A 25815-nucleotide genomic window follows, 5' to 3' on the forward strand; every position below is an offset into this window, starting at 1 on the left:
TAGAGGGAAAATACCAAACCGTGTCCATGGGAACAGTGGTCAGGCCGAGCTGCATCGGTCCGAGTTACTCTTAGTAGTTCTCCAAGGAAACCCATCTTAAGCTCATTGCCTTATCTCTTAGGCTAAGTCCCATCATCCTGCAAAGGAAATGCCTCTTAGCATCTTGCATTTATGATCTTGTTGTTTGCAAAAGGCTCATGAATGTAGGTGAGGACTAGAACAAAGTTTAAACAGTATGCTCCCTCTTCCCGTAGCTTTCCACCAGTCACGAGAGTGGTTAGGTAACATAATAGTGGCATTTTACAACACATTCTCACTCCCAACTTGTCTGAAACAAACACGTGTTCATCTGTTGCATCAGCCAATGACGCCGAAAGTGCCCTTTTTTGTCACAGCTGTACAAAAAGGGGTCTCCGTTGATTCTAATGCAAATCCCAATGCGGCGTCAGAGTGACAAGATGGGATGTTCGTTGGTGCTCTACTGAAAACGCACATTTGACCCCATTCGAACCTTAACCATCTTGTTAAGGTCCAAAGTGTCCAAAGTGACACACTTTGCTGCCGGTGGAAAGGAACTCATTCACTATAACGTTGGCTAATTGCTGCGTAGTACGTTTCACGGCCGTTTTGCAGTGCATTCACATGCTGTGTAAAGAAGTTAATCAAAACAGAGTAGCTCAGTATCTATATCTTTCTAGACACCACCTCGATCCAATTGTCAACCTCTTATGCGCTCCCTTTTTCATTCATTTGTGTAAAAAAGAAGATACCTGAACTTGAGGTATTACTTCTACTTGAGACATAACCTCTTCCCGGAGTTGGCAATATACTGTTTACCATTTGAGAACCATGGCCTGTGTTACAAATGCTATATTTTTCTGCATAAAGGTCTGGACTAACTGAAATAATTCTAGGTTTCATTCATTTTAGATCATTTCTGAAAACCCTCCACTCAAATGAATGAGACAGGTAACGCTTTTTTTTTTTACTTGTATTAATGCTTTAATCACACTGCTGGAGTCTTTGCACCCCTCTCCAACACATAATGCACAGACCAAATCAAATGCCTGTTCAAAGATCAAAGAGTCAGTGTGCTGTGAATCAGAGTTACAAAACCATCTCATTATGTATGAAGGTTAAGTTCATCATCCAGGGTAATCTTTTATTCATTGTTTCGTTGCTTCAGAGACCTTTATGTCCACAAAGTCTGACTGTTTAATCTGATGGCTAGAGTCAGCTAAGCAAACGTTGACCTAACATTTGTTCATCCCTTTAAAACACCAAGACCTTACGGATTGTCGAGTTAAGCTCAGGGGCACTGGAGTTACTTAACATGCAAGTAGTCATGTACAAATAAGTAAACTCATTCTGTCAAACCAAACCAAATTAGGCTAGCCAGTTGTAGTGATGTAGAGACATGGTTACTTTTACCTACAAAATCTCAGTTTTTAAATTAGGTGTTTAGTATATGTTGATGAGGTTTTTAACCCTCCCACTGTCCTAATGGGTGTGACCTCACGAGGAAAGTTGACCATTGAGCAGAGTTGATGGTTTATCCCTTGGGTCTATGTGGCAGGGGTGAGGGGTGAGCACCACCTCACCCCTGCCATGTGGACCTCAAGTTACACCTTTGCCAGAGTAAATGTGTGTGTAGTGGGACCACAGGGCACACTGTTTGGACCAATCCACTTATATTAATCGGGGCTGCTTGGACCAGTCCTTCACATTCTATCAACCTATGTTTCTACATTTCTGACCCACAAACTAACAATGCAACACATTTGCAAGCCCAAATACAAACTTGAAAAGCTACATTAACGGATTAATCTTGGACTTATATCATACAGTTACATTCTGCTACTATAAAATATGATAAAGAATTAGAGATATGTCTGTTTCATCTTTAGAGATAATCTGAAATCCCCAGTACAGATTAGCATTATTGGGTTTACAGATATATTCAGGACTGTTTTTCTAAACCTGGTGGAGGCTGACCTCAGCAGCTCGTGTCCTGACGATTACCAGGAAGTGGGAGCACATCACTCCGGTTTTAGAATCACTGCATTGGCTACCCGTATGTTTCAGGATCGACTTTTAATGATTTTTATGTGTCTTAATGGTCTTGGCCCGTCTTACCTCTCACAACTGCTTTTACCATATGAACCCTTGCGGTCCCCGCGCACTTCTGGCAGCCTTCTCCTTGTCATTCCTAAAGTCAGGACACACATTCACGGCAAGGCGTCTTTTAATTATTACGGCCCTCGCCTCTGGAACAGGCTGCCGGAGGATCTCAGAGAACGTTCATGTTTTTAAGATCAGGCTCAAGGCCCACCTTTTTAGTTTAGCTTTTAACTGATTACCATTTATTACATTGCTTGTTTTATTTCTTTATTTATTTTTTATTATTACTGTTGTGTTACACATTTATGTTGTTTTATTTATATAATCACATTTTATTGGATATTTTACATCATACATTTTCCATATTAGCTCTTGTTATTTTACGTTACGGATTTTAATCCTTCTAGTGTTTCCTCTGTAGAGCCCTCTGCCTCGGGACCGGTGGTCGGTGGCGGCGGCTGAGGCGCTCCTATGGTAGTGCCCAGGTAGTGGTGGGGGTTGCCACCCTCCCTCCCTGGTTACCCTAGATTGGTGTCTTGGCTGCTGCTGTTGAGCTGCTGCTGTTGAGGCAGATGGCTCCCTTGATGGCGTGTCTTTCATTACCTGTCCAATCTGAGCTCAGCCTAGTGTTTACTGTGGTCTTTTAACGTGTTATGTGGACGAGTGTGTGTGTGTGTGTGCCTGGGAATGGTTTGTGGATTGGGGTGAAACTGTCACAATTGTTTTAACTATGGGAAAGGGAGGGAATATGGGTTATATGGGTCATTTTAATCTTTTAAGCACTTTGTGTTGCATCCTATGCATGAAAAGTGCTAAATAAATAAAGTTTGATTTGATTTGATTTGACCTCACTGACCTCCTGGTGACGCTCATGTCATGTCACCATTAGGGACTGGATGAAAGTCAGATCAGTTGAAAGGGTTTAGAATCCTAAAGTTACATGAAACATTGTTGGTAGCTGTTTAGCATTTCAGAGGAAAACAGGACTGTCCCATTTCCTATAAATAACAACAAAGACTGCCTCAAGTATGTTCAGCAGGCCTTTTGTGATAAAGTGCTTGTTTTATCACTTGGGTACAGCTGCAGCCACATAACTTAAGCACTCTTTATGGAATTTATTTGATTTAAAATCTTGATTGCAGTATTTATAGGGCCACTCTATTCAAGAGGGAAATGCATTTTTTAACAACAGCCACTATATGTAGAGCTGCTTAAGAAAAAAAAGTCTTTAATATGGATGGGTGAGGTGGTGCTCACTCCTCACCCCTGCCACGTGGGCCTCAAGGGATAAACCATCAACCCTGCTCAATGGTCGACTTTCCTCGCAGGGTCACCCTTAAAGACAGTGGGAGGGTTAAAAGAATTATTGGTGGTGTTCTATATCTACACTTGTGTGTGGATTGCTGGCCAAACCGTAGAAACACATTTGTTTTGTGGGGTACCCTACTACGTGTTTACAAGGTCCTAAAGCTCTAAACAAAAATCTCAAAAAACCAAAATGTTAACAGAATTATGCAAACAAGTGCATAAAGCATAAAACTGACACAGCAAACAGATGTACATAAAAAAATGCTGAATGAAATATTCAAACAAGGACCATACTGGATAACTGGTACGATTGTTGCCGTGTGTAACCCAGTGGTTAAGGCTTGGATACAACAGCAGAGAGGTTGTGGTGTATCTAAACGCGGAGCAGAATCCCAGCGACAGGGGCGTGAAAGCTCTGAGTGTTCTCTCTCATTCCAGATTGTAATCCTGAGAACAACTAGATCTGCAAGCCCAAAGTGAAGAGTGCCTATGAGGTTGTGAGGAAACAATGAGCTTCTTTAATGGAGATGGGTGGCACAGGTGGTAGAACAGGTTGCTGGTTCAATCCCAGCTCATTCCTGCCCATTCTACCTTTTGTCCTTGGGCAAGACTTTTCACTCACCTTTTGCCACAACCTCTGTGTGAGTCGCTTTGGATAAAACGATCTTCCAAATGCATGAACGTCAACTCGAGATAAAGCTAGGCCATTCAGGGCTTTGGACGTGGTGGGAAAGGTTTTGAATTGTTTTCTTCTGATCCTGGAGCACCAGTGCTTAGAGGTCAAAACAGGAGAGATGGGATATCTTCTAGAAGTGCCTGCTGGGCTTTTCCCTGCAGAATTCTTAATTAACTGTGAGAAGATGTTGAAAACCCAGCTAAAATGGGTTTAGAATAATCGACTATATGAGTAAATGCGGGGAGCAGTTTTCTGTACCACTATCTCAATGTATGCTCGAGTATTTCTGGATTCTAAAACATCTGGCCACGTCAATAAGAGACTAGAAATGATTTTTGACGTTTACCACATGTGTTTCGTCCTTACCCTGCATCATGCTTGGGTGTGTGGCCTCTCATAGGAGCTGCAGTATGAATCGTTCGGAAGTTGTCCTGTTTGGAAAACAAGATGTAACTTTATTTTAAGAACAAAATATTTTTTTGATAAACTATTTTTTTTTTTTTTTGGAGCTGGGATTGTTTTTTTTATCAACTGCATAGGCCTAGGCAGGTGGTACTGTACCTGGAGGACGATACCTATCCGTGCACCCCCTCTTTTCTTCAAGACAGTAACACGGGACACTTTTTTTTTTTGTTGCTGTTTTAGTGCAGTTTAGTTCTGCAAGTTAACATAAGTAAAACCTGCTTCACCATTTTAAGTAACAACAAAAAGTCTTTATTTATGATGCCAGGCTCATATTTACCCGTGAGAATCTGACTCCTTTTCAGACAGAAGCGTCTGAATTGGCCTGCATTTGAATCAACAGGAAAACAAGGCTCTGTGTGTTAAGTGCTGTGGTGCAGCTGATTTTGTAAGCCAGTGTAAAGGCTGCCTAATGAGAGCTAATTACATCATGATCCTAATTGATGCGTCTGTCAAGGCTAAACTTTGTGGCTGGAGACACTTAACAGCTTTGAAAAAAGACATTTCAACAGGAAGTCAATGCTTACCTGAATAACAGCGCTAGGAATCGTGATGGATTGATGCACATAAAAATAAATTCAGCTGGGAAAATTATATGTGTAATATGATTTATAAATATTTCAATAAATACAAAAACACCTTCATGGATAAAATTTAAAAATATTTCAAATAAGTACTGAATAATGCATAAAACATGTCTGAACCATGAATGCTGCCCTGTTGCTGTGCAAACTAGCCTTTTCATCGTCTTCGTTGCACCTGCTGGAGGGCATGTACATAAACATGCCTTGTTGGTACCTCATGCCTGGTTTGACTCACACTACCAGCGTGACTTTTTTTCTTGCTTTACTGCAGCGCTGCATAGAGCAGATATTGAAACCAGGGGATGGGGGGGGGGGGGGGGGGGGTCTTATGCAGTTTTAACACCTGAGTATGGCTGTGCTGCACAAGCATGCTTTCTTGCAGAAACCTGAGCTCCTTAAAATGTGTGTGACTTTGAACACGGCATGGTTTTGTGTGTTTGTGTTTTTTACTGGGTGTGTTTGTATGAAGCCGAGCATGTGAGGTGGAGAGGGATGATGAAAGAGGTGTGTCGAAGGGGGGCTTGTTTGTTCTGTGGATGGAGGAACAAGTGACAGCTAGAACATTTGTCACAGCATCAGAAAGTAGAAAGGTGTATAAACATACAGTATAAGCAACAACACCTGCCTGTGTGTAGAGTCTGGCCAAAATGACCTTTCTGTAATGAACGGCACGTAAAGAGCTGCAGGAAAGGAGTGACCATGGCAGATTAGAGAGGTTACGCTGCTCTTTGCTAGTCCTAGCACACACATTCATCAACAGCCTTTCCCACAGGGCTCGTTTTGTTTCCCTACCTTCACCAGTATGCATTATTAGATAGGGTTCCATGTGCATCTGTTTTCCTCCAAAGGTCCTACAGGACTATACTGGATCTGTAGGCCTATAAATGTTGTTTATTATCACCTTTGAAAGGTGGGTGATAATGTTTTTGCCTGTTTCTTGTGTTTGTGTGTGTGTGTGTATGTGTGTGTGCGTGTGTGCGCGCGCATGCATGTGTGTGTGTGTGTGTTTGGTTGTTTTTAGCCTAACTCTAAAAGGGGTGAGGTAGTACTCACTCCTTACCCCTGCCACGTGGACCTCATGGGATAAACCATCAGTCCTGCTCACTGGTCAACTTTCCTCGCAGGGTCACCCATAAGGACAGTGGGAGGGTTAATATTTCATGAAACATGGGATGGATTTTAATGAAACTCTTGGGAACTAATCTTCAGAGATGTAACTTTACCACTGAATCACTTTTGAATTCAACCTGAATTAAAGTGATTTAACAAAGCTTGCTAAAACACAAATGGCTATGACAAACATGTGGTTTCCTAATCAACCAAATCAATCTAAATGCACAGACAGTAAGTTTTCTTTTTCCCTTAAATGGAACATATTATGCAAAACTCATTTTCTGCCGCCATGTGGATCTTTACTGACTTTATAAACACTCCAAAATGTATGTCAGTGCTTGTTTAGGGAATAATATACCTAAAACAAGCAGTTTCTAAAGGTCCCTGATTGTGACATCACAAATGATGTCACGTGCAAAATAGAGCTGGTGCTGCTATAGGAGCAACCACTCTTTTTCATGATCCTCTCAGGTATTGGAGCTTCTCAGCTCATAGCAGCCTGAGCGAGAGTGAGGCATGAGTGGGTGTGGCCAGCTCCAGCTTGTCTTCTTAAAGTGACAGAGTCCTGAAACAGCTCATTCTGCAAGGTACTGAAAATGTCATCTGTAAAACTGCTTGAATAGCTTTACGCGAGAGGGATTTGTGCAATGAACGGCAATGTAAAAAAAAAAATGGTGGCCTAGTATGTCCACTTTAAATAATGCCTATTTATTAAAAAAAATGTTTCTACAGGAGCAGTTCAGCTTTATCTAAAACATTCAGGAAACATGCTTGAAGTGGACTCCTTCACTAAGCATGTCAGCTCCATTTTGTCTAAGTTCAACAGGTTGCAGGCCACCACTCTAAAGTTGTAAGTACTATTCTGGCCCCAGAGGGTGGTGGGGGTCTGCGTAACATTTAATTAATGCTGTAAAGGCTCATTTTAGACCATACTGGCTCAAGAAAATGATTAAATATATGAAAAAGTTGCATAATATGGCTTTAAATAATCACTGATCTCTATATCATGGGTTTGGGGGCAACAGTAGCTCAGAAGGTTGAGCGGGTTGTCCAGTAATCGGAAAATTCAACACATTCTCACACCCAAAGCGTCAAAATATGACGCGTGTGACCAAGCCTCAAGATATGACAATTTGGGATGCCCCAGCGCGTCAGGAGACGACCATCAGGGACACACTGATGATGCACCGTCCCAGAGCGTTGGTATCCGACGCCGGTGGTGAGAGGGACATTAGATTAACTTGTGAACTACTTAACCTTCCCCTTACCCCAATCCTAACCTTAAGGCCACAGTTACAGACCTTAAGGTTAGGATTGGGGTGAGGGGAAGGTTAAATAGTCGAATAAGGTCCGTGTGACCGCGGGTGTCAAACACTGACACCAGCGGAGCCACGTGTCCCTGCGTGGCCCTGATCGTCATCTCCTGACGCGCTGGGGCATCCCGAATCGTCATATATTGAGGCTTGGTCACACGCGTCATATATTGACGCTTTGGGTGTGAGAATGTGTTGGAAGATTGCAAGTTCAATCCCGGAGAGAGAATCCTGCTGTTGTGTCCTTCGGCAAGACACGTAACCCACCTTGCCTGCTGGTGGTGGTCAGAGGGAGTGATGGCACCAATGCTTGGCAGCCTCGCCTCTGTCAGTGCGCCGCAGGGCAGGCAGCTACATTGTAGCTCCTCAACACCAGTGTGTGAATGTGTGTGTGAATGGATGAATGATACACTGTAGTGTAAAGAGCTTTGGAGTCCTCTGACTCTGAAAAGCACTTCAAGTGTTGGTCATTTCTCATAACAGAGCATTGATCAGACAAGACGAGTCATACAATTTGGAAATTTTATCTTCAAAATGTGAGATTATGAAAAATGTTATCATGAAAAAAAAATAATAACATCTATGTGTGTGGTTGTTGGTGTTGCATCAGAGGAAATGTTGATTTTGTATTTCAACCCAACCTTTAGAAATGATTTCTCTCAAATTTCTGTACTAGTAATAATATTATTTTTGCAAAGAAAACTACTGTTTTGAATAATGCGGTTCAATTTGGGAATAGATTGATAATTTAGAGTAGATGCTATGCTGCCTTGTATTGTCTCCCGTCTTCCAAATTATTAGTTTTTTTTTCCTTTTGAAAAATACATTGATCCCAGAAAACATCTAAGAAACTGCTAAGGAAATTATGTATAATTCACAAAAAAATTGTAAATGTGTTTAAAAGGAGAAGCGCCAGCAGACGCCTTCTTTTGTGTTTCCAGTAAAACACAAACTGGTCCCGTGTGAAAAAAAAACGATCATTTGGTCGTCCAACATTACTGGCTGAAGCAGGCAATTCACTCAACATTCAAGAAAAAACATGTTTATATATATATATATATATATATATATATAATATACTCATAAACCTCCAAGTACAATCTGAGTCATGAATATTTCTGTTCTCAGGAAATTAGAAACTGAAAATAGCCTGAGGAATACTTAGAAAAAGCAGTTTTTTTGCTTTGTTTTTTACTGTTGGGACAGATGCTCTGTGTGGGTGATAAAAAGTGCATCTTATTACGTCTCAGATCCCAACAGTTAAATGCCACGTTTGATTTTATGGAGACTTTTCTTTAGCTGCTGAATAAATTTCAGACATTAAATGAGTCAAAAATAGTTTCAGCAACAAATTATTTAACAACTTAATCTATCCGGAGTCACGACTCTGATTTATTCTGTATGTCTGACACTTAATGTGTTAACTGTAGTGAAATAAGAAAAAAAACCAGGCTGTACAAAGTGAAAAAAAATAATAACAATTGCTGACTTGCTTTGAAAGATTTCTAAAGCACTGCTTAGGAATGTTCATAATTTCGGTTTATTTCATTATGAGTATTAACTATGAATGTGTATTCTTGTCTTGCTTATTGTTTTGTCTCACAGCTGCTGTCAGACAGCCAGATTAACATGGTGAAGGTGGTGAACTCCGTTAGCGACGCCCTTAATGCCATGCAGAAGGAGAATGTAGGTCTGAAGGCTCGAGTCAAGGCAGATCTGCAACGAGCTCCAGCCCGAGGGGCTCGCTTCAAGGGCTGCTCCAATGGTAAGAAAAACGAGCTGTTTGACTTTCTGTATGTGTCCAACACGGCTGGATTAAACTGTAGACTCAAAATAACAAAAGAAAGAAAGGAAAACATGGTGGTGGCAGTGTGATGGTCAGGAATCCGGTATCACACATGTTTCAGTTTTAACCCTGCTTCAACACACCAGATTTAAATCAGCAGGTGATTAATAGGGTTCTGCAGAGCCTAATGAGCTGCTGAACAGGTGAATCAAGTGTGCTGAATCATTAAAAAACACTAAAACGTGTTAGATACCGGACCTCCAGGACCGGAATTGAATACCCTGGTTTAGCTCACCAGAGCTTTGGGGTATGCCACAGTGTCAACAGTAGTGATTCATCACTGAGTAGCTATGTTCATGATCTAAGACATGCAGGAAACGTGCTGGAAGCAGACTGCAGCACCAGGTATGTAAGCTCCATTTGTTTCTAAGCCCGACAGACCAGACCTGCACTCTGAAGTTGCAAATGTGGTATTGTGGCCACAGAGGTCGGTTGGGTTTGAGTGACATTTCAGTAAAGTGTCATTTTAGCACATACTGGCTCAGGAAAATGATTTTAAAATATGACAAATTTGCTGGGGAAAAACTGGAGAAATTTTCTCTTGATCATGTGTATGTGACATGTAATTCATGCAACACATACAACCCATAAGTAGCCTGTAGGCCTGTCTATTTTACTCCATTTGATGATTTTGCCACTCTTATCCCAACCCTACTATTCAGTAAAATTATATTCCTGTGTGATCTGCCTGTTACCCACACAAGAGTACTTATTCAAAGAAGCCTCTCCAGGCGATATCAGTGTGTTACTCTTGGCTATGGCTCATTCACCTTATCCAGCAGCCTCGGTAGGAATGTGCATTCCTGTTCTTCTTTTTTTTTTTTTATTGCTGTACACAAGAGATGACTCCTTGCATGTCCACTGGACTGTGTTGCTGAGAGGAAGAGAAGGGCCTTAGGCATCATCCCATTGCAAGGTTTTTAAGCAGGCACAGTATACCCGGTGGCATTCCCCTGTTGGATTTGCCTTGTGCAGGTAGGTAAGTAGCACTGCTGAAGTGTGCTCGTGCACTGAATGCTGCATATTCTATCAACAGGTTTTTTTTTCTTTTTCTTTTTGAAGGCCTGAGAATGTGGGGGATATATTTTTTTAAATCTGCAAACACAAAGTGGAGTGTTCGAGATGTTGCATGGACAAGAACAGAAATAACACACTTGAGATGAATGTAACATCATTGTGATGAGATTTGCAATGTGTGGCTCACCTATTTCTCAATAGATCTTAAAAGCTTTGGTGTGTAGTTTTGCTTGTATGTTACAGAAATCACAGTTCCACAGAGGCTAACGGTTCCAATCCATCAGCCCACCTCTCACATTATCCTACCATATCTAGTGAACAAGACACTAAAACACTTGATCTCTTTGGCTTGAAGTACATTTTTGAAACTCAAGGCTTGTGTGGGCCAATTGTGACCCTTGTAACAATTTAAATCTGCCCTGCAAGATTCTTGATGCTTACTTGGACTCTTACCAGGAAGACGTGGAAGGACCTGTAAAATATGTCCACGTGCTCCAGCTCTTCTTCCAAAAACAGGCTTCTCAAATAACATTTTCTTCAACTGATTCAGGAAGTCTCATTGATGCACCTTCGTTCAGTCTGGAAAATTCTCACAGTTTTTTCTGGTCCTAGTTATTGATTAATTTAAGCTAAGAAATGGTATCCAATTTGTGTATGGGTGTACACAGTGGGGCAGAGCTGTTGCCTTGCAGCAAGAAAGTCCTGGGTTCGCTTCCGGCCTGGGGTCTTTCTGCATGGAATTCGCATATTCTCCCTGTGCAAGTGTGGGTTCTCTTTGGGTGCTCCGGCTTCCTCCCACAGTCCAAAAACATGACTGTTAGGTTGACTGGTCTGTCTAAATTCTCCTTAGGTGTGAGTGTGTGTGTGCATGATTGTTTTGCCAGCCCCCCCTCCCCCCCTACATGGACAAGCGGGCTTCAGAAAATGGATGGATGGATATACACACACATATATACACACATACATACACACAAACACACACAAGCACGCACGCACGCACACACACACACACACACACACACACATATATATATATATATATATATATATATATATGTGTATGTATGTTTGTATGTATGCAGGTATGTGTACACACACACACACACACATATACGTGTGTGTGTGTGTGTGTGTGTGTGTGTGTGTGTGTGTGTGTGTGTGTGTGTGTGACATTTCTGACTTAAGCCAAAGACTCAGTACCAACCTGGAAGAATCAAACTGCTTTTTTCCATTGAAAACTTCCGATCTAGAGGACCTCTCTTGCTTCTCAGCTGATTCAAACAAGTTTGCATAAATGTTTCTAAGTTTGAAACCATTACCATCATTATGTGTAACACAGTGCACACTTTCTACTCATAAGCCACATAGAACAGAATACTTTAAATAAAAGTAAGACTTTTTCAGAAAGCCAAGCATTCTGTTTTGAAACTCTGTCCATGGTGCTGAAAACAGTGTACCCTCATTAGTTTCACAGTTCTTGCCTTGTGATCCCTTAAAGTTTTTTTTTTATTATTTTTTTTTCTGAAGCAATCAGTACACATGTATGTGAAACAAAGCATGGGCTGAATTTGGCCATCATTTTTTATACCAGTTGACAAAGAAATCCTCAAGTTAGATCCTAGCAAATTAGTTTCTATAATGGAAGGATTTATTCAAGCTCGATTTTAACATATTGTCTTCTGGCTCTTTGTTAATGATAAGAGAGGCTGAACAGAAATATAGGTCTGCATGTCTATGCATATCGTTAGTCAATTATGAGATGCATGGCGTTCCCATTAGTGACAAAACTGATTTGAAAAGTTCTAACAAACTTTGACATAGTGTTAAATCACACATGTGTTTCTGTTGACTTTGTGTGACTGTGACCACAATAACAGATCATTATGTAAAATGGTGAAGCCTAACTGCAGTGTAAGATTGTGTAATGGGTACGTCAGACCTGCTGTAGCTGCTGGAGAAGAACTTATCTGGCTGCTTTCCCTCTAATTATTTCTCACAGAGCCTCAAAGAGTTCAGTCAGATGACCGGCAGGCATATTGTTATTAATTTCCCTCAGATCTAATAAAAAACAAAATCAGGTGTTTTAAGCATTGTGGTGATAGTTTGACAACAAAATAATTTTCAATAAATGTGTTTTGAGAGTGCAGAATGGCCTTGCAATTGGCAGCACTGTTGCCTTGCAGAAAGAAGTTTGAAGGTTTGAACCCCAGCCTCTCTGCATGGAGTTAACATGTTCTCCCCATGCATATTTAGATTTTCTCTAAATGCTCTGGATTCCTTGCACAGACCGAATGCATGCATGTCAGGATACTTAGTGACTCTCAATTGTCCCTAGGTGTGTGTTTGATTATATGCAGAGATAGGCACCAGCTCTTCATGGCCCTGCAGAAGAAAAAGCAGTTTGAATTACTGATGGTTTTTCATTGAACAAAAAATGCACCGTAGACTGAGTTATTTTCACATTTTCTGTGGTAGTATTACGACAAAATGTTATTGTTTTTGTGTAAAAAATGTTTAAATGCAACCTGTTTACTTCCTGTCCCTCTGCAGCTGTAATAATATCTCTTAGGTGTCATCATGATGGCCACATATGTGAAAGAGAGTGAACACTGCAGACTCAAATGTAAAAACAAAACGACTTGTTACTTTAGGGGTGGTTCAAATAAATTATTTAGACTTTGATTTATTTACAGGGATGTGAACGAAGTTTAGTAAAATTGGAAAAAAAAGTCAGATAAATTAACCCTTCAGTTGTTAAAATATCACAAAGACCCATAGAATTTATCTATTTATGTTTGTGATTTCAGCACCATGGACAGATCCCCACCTTTATGTCAGATTCTTGTGGCTCATATTTTAAAGTTAAAGTCCCATTTGTCATCACTGGTGAAGTTTATCTCCACATTTGACTCATCCCTGTGGGGTGGGGTGAGTTGCAGCAGTGACTGCGCTCAGGATCTGTTTGGTGGTTAAATCCCCCAATCAAACCACTTAAAGCTGAGTGTCAAGCAGAGGGGAATTGGGTCCTACTGGGACTTGAACCCCGATCTCCCAGTTCCAGGGTGGACACTTTTTTTTATTTTTTATTTTTTTATTTTTATTTTTTTTACCGTGTCCTGTCTGGCTGTGAAGCAAGCAGAATTGATGTCTGAATGCTGGTGACAAGCCTTACAGATTTACTCTCAGGTGGAGCATCAAAGCGTTTGCTTTTAATGTCACGCCTGATACTTAAAACTTTATTGTTATTGTTGTTGAATGCATTGTAATTCCGACCAGACACGGAGACAGAGGTGAAAGAGAAAGGGAAAGAAAAGGTGGGGAGAGGGAGGGGGGGGGGGGGGGGGTTCCACAAAAATAAATGAACAAGAGTCTGCTTCTAGACCTGCAGAAAAAGACACAAAAAAAAAGGGACACAACAACAATGCAACAAGATCTAGCTATCACTGTGTCAACTTGATGAAGAAAATATATAATCAACATTGTTTAACTGAAGAATCACGATAATAAATCACAGTGCATTAAGTGCCCACCATAGTCTTAAGACCTGTGTTTAACGTTCCCAAGCCCATACTTTTGAGAGCACCATGTGAGCACCTGTGTGTGTACATGCGCTTGTCTATGTAAGGTTTCTCTATAGGAGCGTCCAACAGAGAGTGTGAGGGACCACAGATCCGCCCCCCAAAGATGCGCAGGAGACGGGGGGAGCTCCAAGTCCCAGAGATCCAGGTGCTGCCCCAGAACACAGCAACCCCAAGGAGACTGCAACCAGGAAGGACACCCCCCCCCCCCCCCCCCCCCCCCCCGAAGAGGCACAGAGGATTGCCCCGGGGGGGCACAACCAGCAGCCGGCAGAGTCCCGGGAGACATCAGCGGCAAGCCCACAGGCCCGCCCGCAGCCTCCCACCCCCTAGCCGGCCGAGCCCGGGACCTAGCGACCCGGGACCCAGGGGCGACCACTCCTGCCGGGGACCCAGCAGAGCCCAGGGACCCAGACCCCACCAGGCAGCCACCGGGATCTATCAGGCAGATGCCTGAAACATAAACCCCCAGACCCGGTTGCCACGAACACTCAGGCAGACCATGGCACAACCCCTCACAGTGTGGCAGGGGGAGGGGGGACAAAGATCTATATGGTCAAGAGAGGCTCCAGGACAGGGGAGGAGTCAAAGGCCCCACCTGACATATACAATCATACACAAACACAGTCACACACTCCCTCCCTCATGCTTACACATGCACATACAACCCAAGACTTACAAAAATGCATGCCGGACACCTACTCATGCTCCCCATACACACCCTATTCACTCTGGTCCCGGTACTGCTGCACACTGGGTACAACCATCACCGGTAATCAGAGTTTGACCCTTTCTGCTGGGGTGCTGATGAGCAGGCTCCCCCGCCCAACGCTGAGCACAGCAACCCACCACCCCAGACCCCAACCAGACGACCAGATCTCCCTCCTAGCCTCCAGCCCCAGGAAGCCAAGTGACAACAGAGGTGGCTAAGACCCCTAGTCTCCCTCCGCCTGCTCCAATATAGTGTTGTGTGATCATGAGGTGTACACTCTACCACTAGGCCACTGAGAAGGTCACAACCCATCCATCCAGATCACTTATTCCTGATTATGGTTGCAAGGAGCTAATGTCTAACTCTAAATCATCAGATAAGAGTCGACGGTCACTCTGGAAAGGGTGCCGGTCTATCACAGAGACACAAAGAAGCAAAAGCCCAGTAACACACTAACATCTAGGGTAAATCGAAGGTTGCCAGTTCACCTAACATGCATGCATATGGAATGTAGGAGGACCATCGACTACTGAAGAAAACACATGCCTGTATAGAGAACATGCACACTTTGCACAGAAAGGCCACAGCCAGGATTCAAACCTGCAAACATCTTGCAATAAGGCAACAGTGCTGCTTTTCTAATCCGGTGATGATAAATGCTATGTGACTTCCCATGAGCATTTTTTTTCTTGTGCACCTGTGACCCAGTTGTATTTCCCTGGCTTAGTTCTTTAAAATAAATTATATAGAATTTATTCTAAATTCAATGCAGCTTGAATACAGATTTTTTCCAGTTTGGTCACAAGCACAATTTTATTGTCACCAATGTTTATAAATAAGTAGAAGACCTGAAGAGTTTTCAGGTTCAACTCTTTATTAGGCTCCTCTGGTCTGACCAACACATTCCCGGTGCTCGTCCCAGCTCTTAGAGCCATTTGACTCCTCTCCTGTCAGTTTTCCTCTCAGCATCTGTGCTTATGAAGCACCTCCTGTTAATTGGCAATCAGCCTCCGCTGATTGGTGATCGGCCTCAGGTGTGCTCCGCCACACTCCTCCATCACCCGTCTCAGGCCGGGGCCAGTAGTGGTCGGACCAACCCCCTCCACTGGAGCGGGGGAAGAGGACATGCACGATCGGCCACTCTTTTCTCCACCGTCCAGCATGTCTGTTGTTCCCCGGCCAGCGTCTTGCAGGCTTGGTCCCCTCGTCCGTCTCCATCCCGAGGCAGTCCCAGCACCCGTGTCCTGGATCATCACCCTCTCCTCAAACCAGTGGTGGGGCCACGTCTGGAGCTGCTGGTCTGGTGATGCACTCCGACTGGATCTTAGTGGCTTCCTCTGGTCTCTATGGCATTTATATACATAGTTTTTTTATCTGCTCTGCTTGCCAAGACACAACAGAGCAGGAATAGGCCATTTCTGTGTTGCCTCAGCAAGTCCCACCAGCATCAACGCTGCCTCAGGGTCGCCGGTCCCTGGAGATTGGCCAGCGCCGCCGCCGCCCCTTTGGGCCCATCCACTTTGCTAGGGGTTTGGAGCCGGCACGGAGCAGGAAATGGCCATCCGGTTGTCCTGGTGGGTAGCAGCAGCCACTTCAGTGCACTCCTCCTGGTCCTTTTCCATAGCCGTACATCAGAAAGGGGACAGGGTTCCATGGTGCGGCGGCTGGCTCCATTTCGACAACCTGGGCTGCCCCAGAACTACTGTCAGCAACTCCCCCTGCCTTTGCAGTTTCTCCTGCTGCAGACTGTGGAGGACCTTGACCTTGCAGATCTGTCTGGCCATGTCAATCAGCTTTGATCCCAGGATTGCAACCAGGTCCAGGGTCACTGCTTTGAAGAACGGCTACTCCATGGGTCTTTCCACCTCCATCTGAAGGTATGCCATCTGCTGTGTAGGTGGTGTGGTAGACCCACTTTAGGCACCACTGTAGCACTACACCAACTACAACAGGCTCACCCACACCACTCAGATCACACAGTTTGCAGGTTCAACTTTTTATTAGCTGTCAGAGCCGTCAGGTTTTTCTCCTGTTCTTTCAATCTTCCTCTTCATCTCCAGCATCTGTGTTTATGAACAGCTTCCTGCTGATTGCACACCATATAATCAAACTTGAATATATTATTTGATTGACCAGTAACATTAAGAAAACATATATGGGCATTGCTGCTATAAAAGTAGAGAAGAGCTCAAGAGCTGGGTGCCTGGATGTACAGAGTGAGTGTGCTTTAAAGAAATACATTGTTATGAGCATCACAGCAGAGTGTGAAGTAAAAAATTGAGAATGAAGAAGATAATTTTTTTTTAAAATTGCATTGTAAGCTAGCACTGCATTTAGTTGGGATTCTGCAGCCTTCAGAAGATGTGAAAGTGTGCAGCGTTGAGGTAGGAAAAATGACAGCATGCACACAAACTGGAATAAAGTAAAATAATGTTAAAATAGGTGTTTGTTCTTTAAAATCCTTTGCATTTTTAGCTGAAAAATAAATTAAAGAATGCTTTTGAATTCTTGCAAAGCCCTAAAACACAATCTGCAGTGATTTTGTTTTCATTAAAGGTCGCCTCAGATAATAGATGTATAAAACCCCTAACCGTAGCATGCAAAAGCAGCCATTCTATACAAATTTCAACAGCCTCTGAATTGATTCTTTACCCAACTTGCCCAATTAGATCCTGAATTAGTCTGAGCAGCTAACATTGAAGTGAAGGGAAAGCTGTGGAGCTCAGGTCCGTGCAGAAGGCAGCCTCCACTGTTCCAGTTTTGTTCCTTCCTTTATTGGATAAATTATGAGCGATATTTTGCAGATGTTTATTGTAAATCCCAGCCTCATAACGTCATTGGGTCTTTTGGTGCTTTCAAAAAGAAAAATAGGGGGCGCGCGTGTAATTCTGATGCTCATGCTGATTTCATCTGCTTATTCTGTGATCCTCTTACTAATAATGTATTCAACCTCACATGCTCCCACATGTGGTCGCAAACCTAGAGCACAACAGTTAACAAGTGTGTTTAGATTTAATTAAGTGTATATGTATTTAGATGCATTTTAATTTGCTGAGATGCAAGATTGAGCAAGTTTTTTTTGTCTTTTTGCTTCTCAGAGCTACTCAGGTTAGAACCAGGCAGCCATCAGCAACTCAGTAATTTCATTGACTTTTTTTAGATGGCACAACTGCATTTCTTTTAAAAAGAGAGAGAGTATTGTCGTCAAGAAGAAATATTTTCCTATTTCATATATATATATATATATATATATATATATATATATATATATATATATATATATATATATATATATAATGCATTGAACTTATATAGCGCTTTTCTAGACCACCAAAGACTCTTTCACACACACTCACATTCACACACTGCTAGTGATGGTAAGCTACTTGTAGCCACAGCCGCCCTGGGGAGGTCTGACAGAGGCGAGGCTGACATTTGGCGCCGTCGGCCCCTCTGATCACCACTAACACAGGCAAGTTGGGTGAAGTGTCTTGCCCAGGGACACAACAGCAGGATACCCCTGGCGGGAGCTGGAATCGAACCCATGACCCTCCGATCATGAGGCAACCCGCTCTACCACCTGAATACAGGCCTGTATTCAGTTAACGGCCGGGTGTCATATTTTTGCCGGTGTCGGAGTCAGCGGAGGTGAATAATGGCCGGTCTCTTATTGTGGCCGGGTGGAATTTGGTAACAAGCAAGTACGGGGGGCGGTTGTGTCATCGTCTCACTTTTGATTTGCCAGTGATAGACCGCGAGGGTAACTTTAACCGTGCGGAGACGAAGAGGAGGCGAAAATTTGATATCAATTTCAAAGAGAACGTGCTGATTATGCTGCAGAACAGTGGGGAGCAGTAGGGGTTGTATGAACTAGTCGACTTCACTATAGTGACTTTTTATGCCTGTCATCGACTAGTCGCTGTCACGTGATAATGACTGGCAAGATGCAGCCCTCGGAAAAGACAGCAGTCTGCTGTCAGCAGGTGACAAGCTCCTGCGCTCGGGGGGGCAGCGCGCTGTGCCAGAGCGTCGGTACTGACACGCGATCGTTCATGACGGTTCATTTCCTTTAATGTTTTCTGTCTTTTATTTGCGCCTGATGCGTTTCACTGTGGAGCGGGGCACATCACCTTGTCATCCGGTGACGCACCGATCACAGATGTGGCCGGCGAGCACTCCGCTGTTTTTGCGGTCGGTAGATCTTTTAGAACTGCAGCTCAAAGGTAACTCATAAGGTGAATATATAGGAACCCAGGTAGCAGTTTCTCTTTAGGATTGAGAGGAGATGCAGGAAGATAATAACAGGCAGGACAGAAAAATAGTCAAATAAAAACAAGTTAGTTTTTGTACCTGGTGGTTGCAACAAACAGACACCATTGAAGGTCATCAGAAGTGAGGAACAGAAAATGAAATAATTATTTTAATGTTTAGAGCAGCAGGAACTCTGAGAGGCTGCAGGCGCATCAGTGAGTTTGCGGCCGCTGCGCAGGAGGAGGGGGGAGAGGGCTGAAGCGGAAACTACCGTTGTTAAAAGAAATGTTTAACTTGGAAAATGTGGGCGCAATTTTAATTGTCAAAAACTCCAGCGAACCATTAGTTCATTTTGCTCAAATAGAAATAGAGGCCTGCCTCTAATTCTGGCCCTCCTTCCAATAAAGGCCTGGAGCTTGACGAGCTTGCGTCAAATACAGGCCCGGGCCTGTATTAGAGGATGTACGGTATATCTCACTATTTTTCCTCCTGTAAAATATTTACAAGCTAAGTCACTTCAAGCTGTCTTGAGAAATTATAAACATAAATCAGTTGATTAAATGTGGAAAAAAACGGAAAAACATTTCTCACCCATTGAGCTCACCTTCAAAATAAAACGGTAACCTTATAGTTTACTATTCAACCCCTAACAATATGTTTGATGTAATTTGGCCACTCCGGCAGTCCGTAGATGTCTCCTCACTACACAGGGGAGGGAGGGGTCTGACTCGTGTCTCAAGCAGGATGGAAAAAAGAACTCCGATGGCATTAAATGTCCCCAAATAATTAAAAACCAGGAAGCAAAGTTTAGAGCAGCACATTTACCCAGAGGCTCTCAGATTGAGCAAACTTGTGAGAATACATGTAATAACCGCTTAGAGACGACGCAACATGTCGCTAGCATAGCGGCTAATCGCAAGCATAGCAGTTTGACCAGTTATATCAGTATAAAGATATAAAGTCATCTTATATCTTGTTTCAAAATTATACAGATATTTTAAAAATATTGATATATCACCCAGCCCTAATATATATATATATATATATATATATATATATATGTGCAACGATACACAAAATGGACGGTTCGGTTCGATTCGATACATTGGTGTCACGGTTCGATATTTTTTCGATACAAAAAAAATTGTATTCATGCCTTTTTTAATTTGTCATTCATTGAAATGTATTACATATATTTGTTTTAACTCAAAAGTACAATTTTGTAAATTAAATGATGCTACAATAGCAAACTTATGTAACTAAGAAAATAATCTGTGGAAAACCAAAGTAGCTTTTTTTCTAAATAATAGCTATACTATAGCCATCCTCTGGGCTATATTCTCAGCAGCAATTAAACAAATAAGGTCCCTATATAATGAACCAATCTTTTATGGAACTCCCCCTCACACTCATCTTCTGGAGTGCTGGCACTTAGCTGCATATACAACAAAAATAACTTAAATAAAAGTTTCACTTAAATACAAACCAAATACCATTTACTCAACTTCCATGTTTTTCTTCAGAAAAATGAGGATGTCAACATGTTCTGCTGACAGTACAGATCTGCTTGCTGTGACAATGTCACCTGCAGTGGAAAACACCCTCTCTCTTGGGACAGAGGTCCCTGGTACAACCAAGTAACACAGTGCCAACTTGGAAAGGTGAGGGCACAAGCTGTGGGCAGTGCTAAGTGGATCTGCGCTCGACAATGCGACCTCAGGCGGAGTAGTTGAACGCAGATCACCCAGATCCACTGATCTCATAGTCAGAAGAAAAATTGATTAAAAAAAAAAAATCCTGTATTGTTCGGTACATATGCGTATTGAACCGAAAGCTCCGTATTGAACGGTTCGATACGGGTACATGTATTGTTGCACCCCTAATATATATATATATATATATATATATATATATATATATATATATATATCTTCCGCTACGCTTGCTATTTGAATATTTCATCTCTCCACTGTTTGCTTTTGATTCCCAAAAAACACATAGATTTTCAAAGTTGTCTGAATTCAAACCTGACAGCAGTGGAGCTCGTCGCTGCTGCGAGTGCAGCGGGTTTTCTGAGTCGAATAAAACCACAGCAGGAGTCAGATTCTTTGCATTGTGGACGGGCTTGACTTGGCTTTACTGTTGCAGAATGGCTCTACCAAATTACAAACCAAAGTAAATGTTTTTGTCAACAATTGCAGAAGGGGAAAGATTGGTCCAACAAGTTATTTTGCAGTTGTTTATAAGTCAAATGATGGAGAGAGTGGTGCAGCAAATAAAAAAGAAAAATGCATGCATGACCTATTTTATGGTTAGAAAAAACATAATGAAGATAAGTTATCTTTTCAGACAGATGGACAGAAATGCTCCAGCTCTGTGGCTGAGAATAGTCACTAAATACAAAAGGTTTGTTATTCACATTAAAAGCAATGAGGCTTAGCTGTCCTAAGAGGCTTTCCAGCCTTTCTGCAAAATAGATTTCAGAAAACAGATTTCAAAATGTCTGAGAGGCACTCTGTGTTTTTTGTTTTCATTCATTTAGAAACGAACATCGGGGCCATTAGGGCATTTTTTCTTTATTGGAGAGTCTCAAACTGTAAAAAGTGAAATGCAGGAAGCTGCTCACATCTTTAAAGTGGTGTCTGATTAATACTTTTATTAAGAGAAGGGAGAAAAAAAACATGCACTTTAAAATGGGTTAAACTGCTCAACGTTTCATTGGAGCATGCACAGATCATTTACATCACATCTTTAGTGGTTCATTAGTATAATGGTAACGTGCCGGTTACCTGGTTGGAGAATGGGTTTGTCACAGGCTCAGTGGACATGAGAGTGGATGCTGGCCAGGTTAAGGCTACACTCCCTTGTGTTATGAGCACCATGCTAGCATGGTGAACACATTTCAACATCTGACAAAACAACCTGTGTAAATACAAAACACAGTTATAAGATCATTTATTTTCTTAAATGAGTCTTAGAACATTTTTTTTACAATTGGAAACTCTTCTTTGAGACCCAATTTAGCATATTGGGCAGCAGTAGCTCAACAGGTTGAGCGGGTTGTCCAGTAATCGGAAGGTTGCAGGTTTGATCCCGGCTCCGGACAGAGAATTCTGCTGTTGTGTCCTTGGGCAAGACACTTAACCCACCTTGCCTGCTGGTGGTGGTCGGAGGGACCGGTGGCGCCTGTGCTCGGCAGCCTCGCCTCTGTCAGTGTGCCCCAGGGCAGCTGCAGCTACATCGTAGCTCATCACCATCAGTGTGTGAATGTGTGTGTGAATGGATGAATGATGCACTGTAGTGTAAAGCGCTTTGGAGTCCTTACTCTGAGAGGCGCTATACACGTGTGGGTCATTTATCGTTTACAAAATGTTGTTAGAGCTCAAAATGGATCAGGGTCCCTGATAAAAGAACAAATACAACCCCATAATAAAGCCCTACAATATGAAGACTGTTTTGCTTCACCCACTCTGCCCAGAGTGTAGCCGCGCTGTGATTGGCAGGTTTACAGCAGTACTGGCAGCAATAGCTCAGGAGGTACAGCGGGTTACCCAGTAAGCGGAAGGTTGCAGGTTTGATCCCGGCTCTGACAAGAGGATGCTGCTGTTGTGTCCTTGAGCGGTCTGAGTGACCGGTAGCACCAGCGTTCGGCCGGCCTCACCTCTGTTAGTGTGTCCCAAGGCAGCTGTTGATGTGTGTGTGAATAGGTGAATGACTGATTGTGTTGTGAAGTGACTTGGGGGGTTGTAGAACCCTAAGAAGGCACTGTACAAATACAGGCCATTGTGGGCCTTCCACTGAGAAGCAGACACAGTCAAAGTAAACCCTCAGTGGTATCCTGATCAGGTTCTCTGCTGTAGGGGGTCATTAAACTGAAAAGTCCATGTTAGAATAGAAAATTCTTAAATAATGATGTCTGTGTCTTTTTAATGCACCATGGACCGCTTCAGCTTCCCGTGATGGAAGAAGGAGAATTGGGAGATGATGTTACCATTTAAGCGTGACTGTGATGATTAGCTGAGGGCTAGCCCGAGAGACAGAAAGTCTTCATGGGGGACAAACATTTTATAGCATGTACGTGCTAAAGAACTCTCCCAGCTGTTTTACATTCCGAGGTTTGACCCTGAGAAGTCTGCATGCATAATCCATTGCACAGCTCTCATCACAGAGTTCCTTTCTCGCTTCCTTGGGGATCGGTTTGGTATCCCCTGGGTTCGAAGGCTTTCTCAGCCACAGACAAGGGTGCCACTGTTCCACTCGTCTGCAGCCTACAAGCTAGGTCTGTCTGCCGCTGTCACGTCTTCTCCTCACCATCTCTTATTGAATTCTACCCGTTGTATACCTGTTCCATCCTTCCGTGTTCTGTATGGATCCCCTCACTCACATACTTCATTCTTTCTTCTTCCCTTATGTCTTTTTTTTTGCTCTTGTTTCTATAACTTTTTCTCAACTCAAAGTGTTATGCCTTCTCCTCCCCTGCGCTTCTGCATCTCTGTTCCATTTTCTGTGCCTTTCTGTCTTCATTTTGAGGTACATGTTACTTTCTTTCCTTTGCTGCAGTTACCATGATGCATCTCATCATCTATTTTTCTGACTTTTCTCTCTATGCAGCTGGTTGCTTTTTGAGTAGAATCTCTAAATCCAGATTTTTTTCAGTTTAAGGTCTTCATCACACTAAATTTTCACTCTTGTGTTCAGTCTGCCTCGCCCGTATCTGCCTTTAAGCTTGAGGACGGAGTCAGACATTTGCACTCTTTCCCCTTTGAAGACCACACGGAACTTGATTTATTTAACATGTCCGTTCTTTTCCCTTCTCCCAAGGCTCCCGCCCCCGTGACTGCAGCGATCTGTATGCCAGCGGTCAGAGGGAAGATGGCATCTACTCCGTGTTTCCTCTTCACCACCCCACAGGCTTCCAGGTGTACTGTGACATGACCACCGATGGAGGAGGCTGGACGGTGAGTCAGAGCTGGACACACACTCACACAAACACAAAGCTCTTAGGCTTTATGCGGATCTCCCTAAAGTAAAGTTCATTCAGTCGATAGATGTGTCCAATGTATGATGGCAGGAGTGGGTGGAGCTATGTATTCTTTGAGTAAAACCAATTGAGTCTAAGATATTACTAAAGGCTACATTGAGGCTATCATTTTCAATGTCCACATAAATATTAAAATCCACCACTACAATGACCTTATCAATATTTAGCACCAAATCACATAAAAAATCAGAGATCTGGTCCAAAAACTCAGAGTAAGGGCCTGGTGGACGATATAAAACTACAAACAAGAGTGGTTTTACAGTTTTGCAATCTGGATTAGGAAAACTAAGAATAAGAATAAGATGTTCCCTGAACTTTCCTCATGTAACACCCTTTTCATCTAACTATTAAGGTAGCGCGACTCATGTTGCGAATGACCGCTGTCACCAATTCTTGTTATGTGTCTTACCCACGTATGTCTGATCTTTGAATTGTGTGTGCTGAAACTGAATTTCATTTCTCTGTATGTCCTGCACATGTGGAGAATATGACAATAAATGACTCTCTTGACTCTTGAAATGAACTGTAACTATTAATCTGTAAGGGACTGATTAATAAGTCCAAATGAAAAATAGTTGCCACTCCTCCTCCTCCTCGCCCTGTACTTCGAGCAATATGATGATTTAAATAATTTGAAGGAGTCGACTCATTTAAGCTAACATAGTCCTCTTGCTGTGTTCTAAGGTTATAATCGCAGAAGAGAGCTGCAGGGCCTTTTGTTTTTGGAAGCTGCTTTTAGAGCATGTCTGCTGGAAAAAAACCTAAAAATCATTCACTTAAAGAGCAAGTCACTCCAAATTAACATTTTTTTTGCTGATAAACTACATAAATGAGTGTCTGATCGTGCTGTAGACACGTGTCGTCAATAATTCGGCACTTTAGTGCATCTTAGTTAAAATTAAAGTATTCTGCCTAAAACGGTCAGTGTTGCACCGTCGTAAGGCAAAAACTCTGCATTGCATTCAAATTTGAATCTGCCATTGCTATTGGCTAAGAGGTACACTATGATGTTAGATGGTACATTATGATGCCACAATGTTGTGAGTGTGTGTATTTGTTAGCGGCTCCGCCCTCTCGGTCTGCTAGGCAACAGCATTTGTTGCATTTTTCAAACAGGAAGTGGGAGTTGAGTAAGAATCTGGTAGGGGGTGACTTGCTCTTTAAACCCAAATTTAATTTATGTCAAAGCTATTTGAGCTCTTTTCCAAGAACATAACATAATATAAGTCATATTGAGTCTGAAAAGTGTGGAATACCTTCTCCAGGTCAGAGATGAAGTCCTGCCCCATCTGTCGGGGAGTTGTTCACGAGTGAGGGAAAGATGGAGCGTGAGATCTATAAGTGGATTGGTGATTCGTCTGCAGCGATGTGGGCATTGTACCGTTCTGTCGTGGTGAACCGGTAAATCAAGAGCTGAGCCAGAAGGCGAATGTTGATATACTTTCCTACCTTCATGGTCACGAGCTTTGGGTGGTGACCGAAAGAATGAGATCGCTGAAACAAGCGGCCAAAACTATATTTCTTCACTTGTGTCTGGGTTCTCAGGTATACAGGGAGGAGACCTAAAGGGAGATCCAGGACACGCTGGAGGCTGGGACTGTGTCTTGGCTTGCCAGGGAACACCTTCAGAATCCCCATAGGAGCTGGCCCAGGTGGCTGCGGAGAGGGAAGTCTGGGCGTCTCTGCTTAGACTGCTGACCCGCGATGTGAACCCTGGATAAGCAGAGGTCATAGGTAGCATTTGACTGTGTGCTATTTATCAGCTTATGCATTTTTTTCTACCTCATTGTGGT

The 25815-nt window shown here is 42.7% G+C and overlaps 2 protein-coding genes across 3 annotated transcripts in view; one reads left to right on the top strand and one right to left on the bottom strand.

The window, feature by feature from the left end:
* The window catches only part of LOC139070257 (uncharacterized), a 295005-nt gene that overhangs the window by 96761 nt on the left and 172429 nt on the right, over positions 1-25815 (bottom strand). The gene's annotated exons all lie outside the window — the stretch shown is intronic.
* fibcd1b (fibrinogen C domain containing 1b) overlaps positions 1-25815 on the top strand; it is a 226432-nt gene that overhangs the window by 83680 nt on the left and 116937 nt on the right. For both annotated transcript variants that reach the window (XM_015943224.3, XM_015943223.3), the window contains 2 exons: positions 9183-9342; positions 23803-23939. In XM_015943224.3, coding sequence (XP_015798710.1) covers positions 9183-9342; positions 23803-23939 — 297 coding nt within the window. The remainder of the gene's footprint in view (positions 1-9182; positions 9343-23802; positions 23940-25815) is intronic.

The sequence above is a fragment of the Nothobranchius furzeri genome, chromosome 6 (assembly GCF_043380555.1).
Source record: "Nothobranchius furzeri strain GRZ-AD chromosome 6, NfurGRZ-RIMD1, whole genome shotgun sequence".
Taxonomy (NCBI): domain Eukaryota; kingdom Metazoa; phylum Chordata; class Actinopteri; order Cyprinodontiformes; family Nothobranchiidae; genus Nothobranchius; species Nothobranchius furzeri.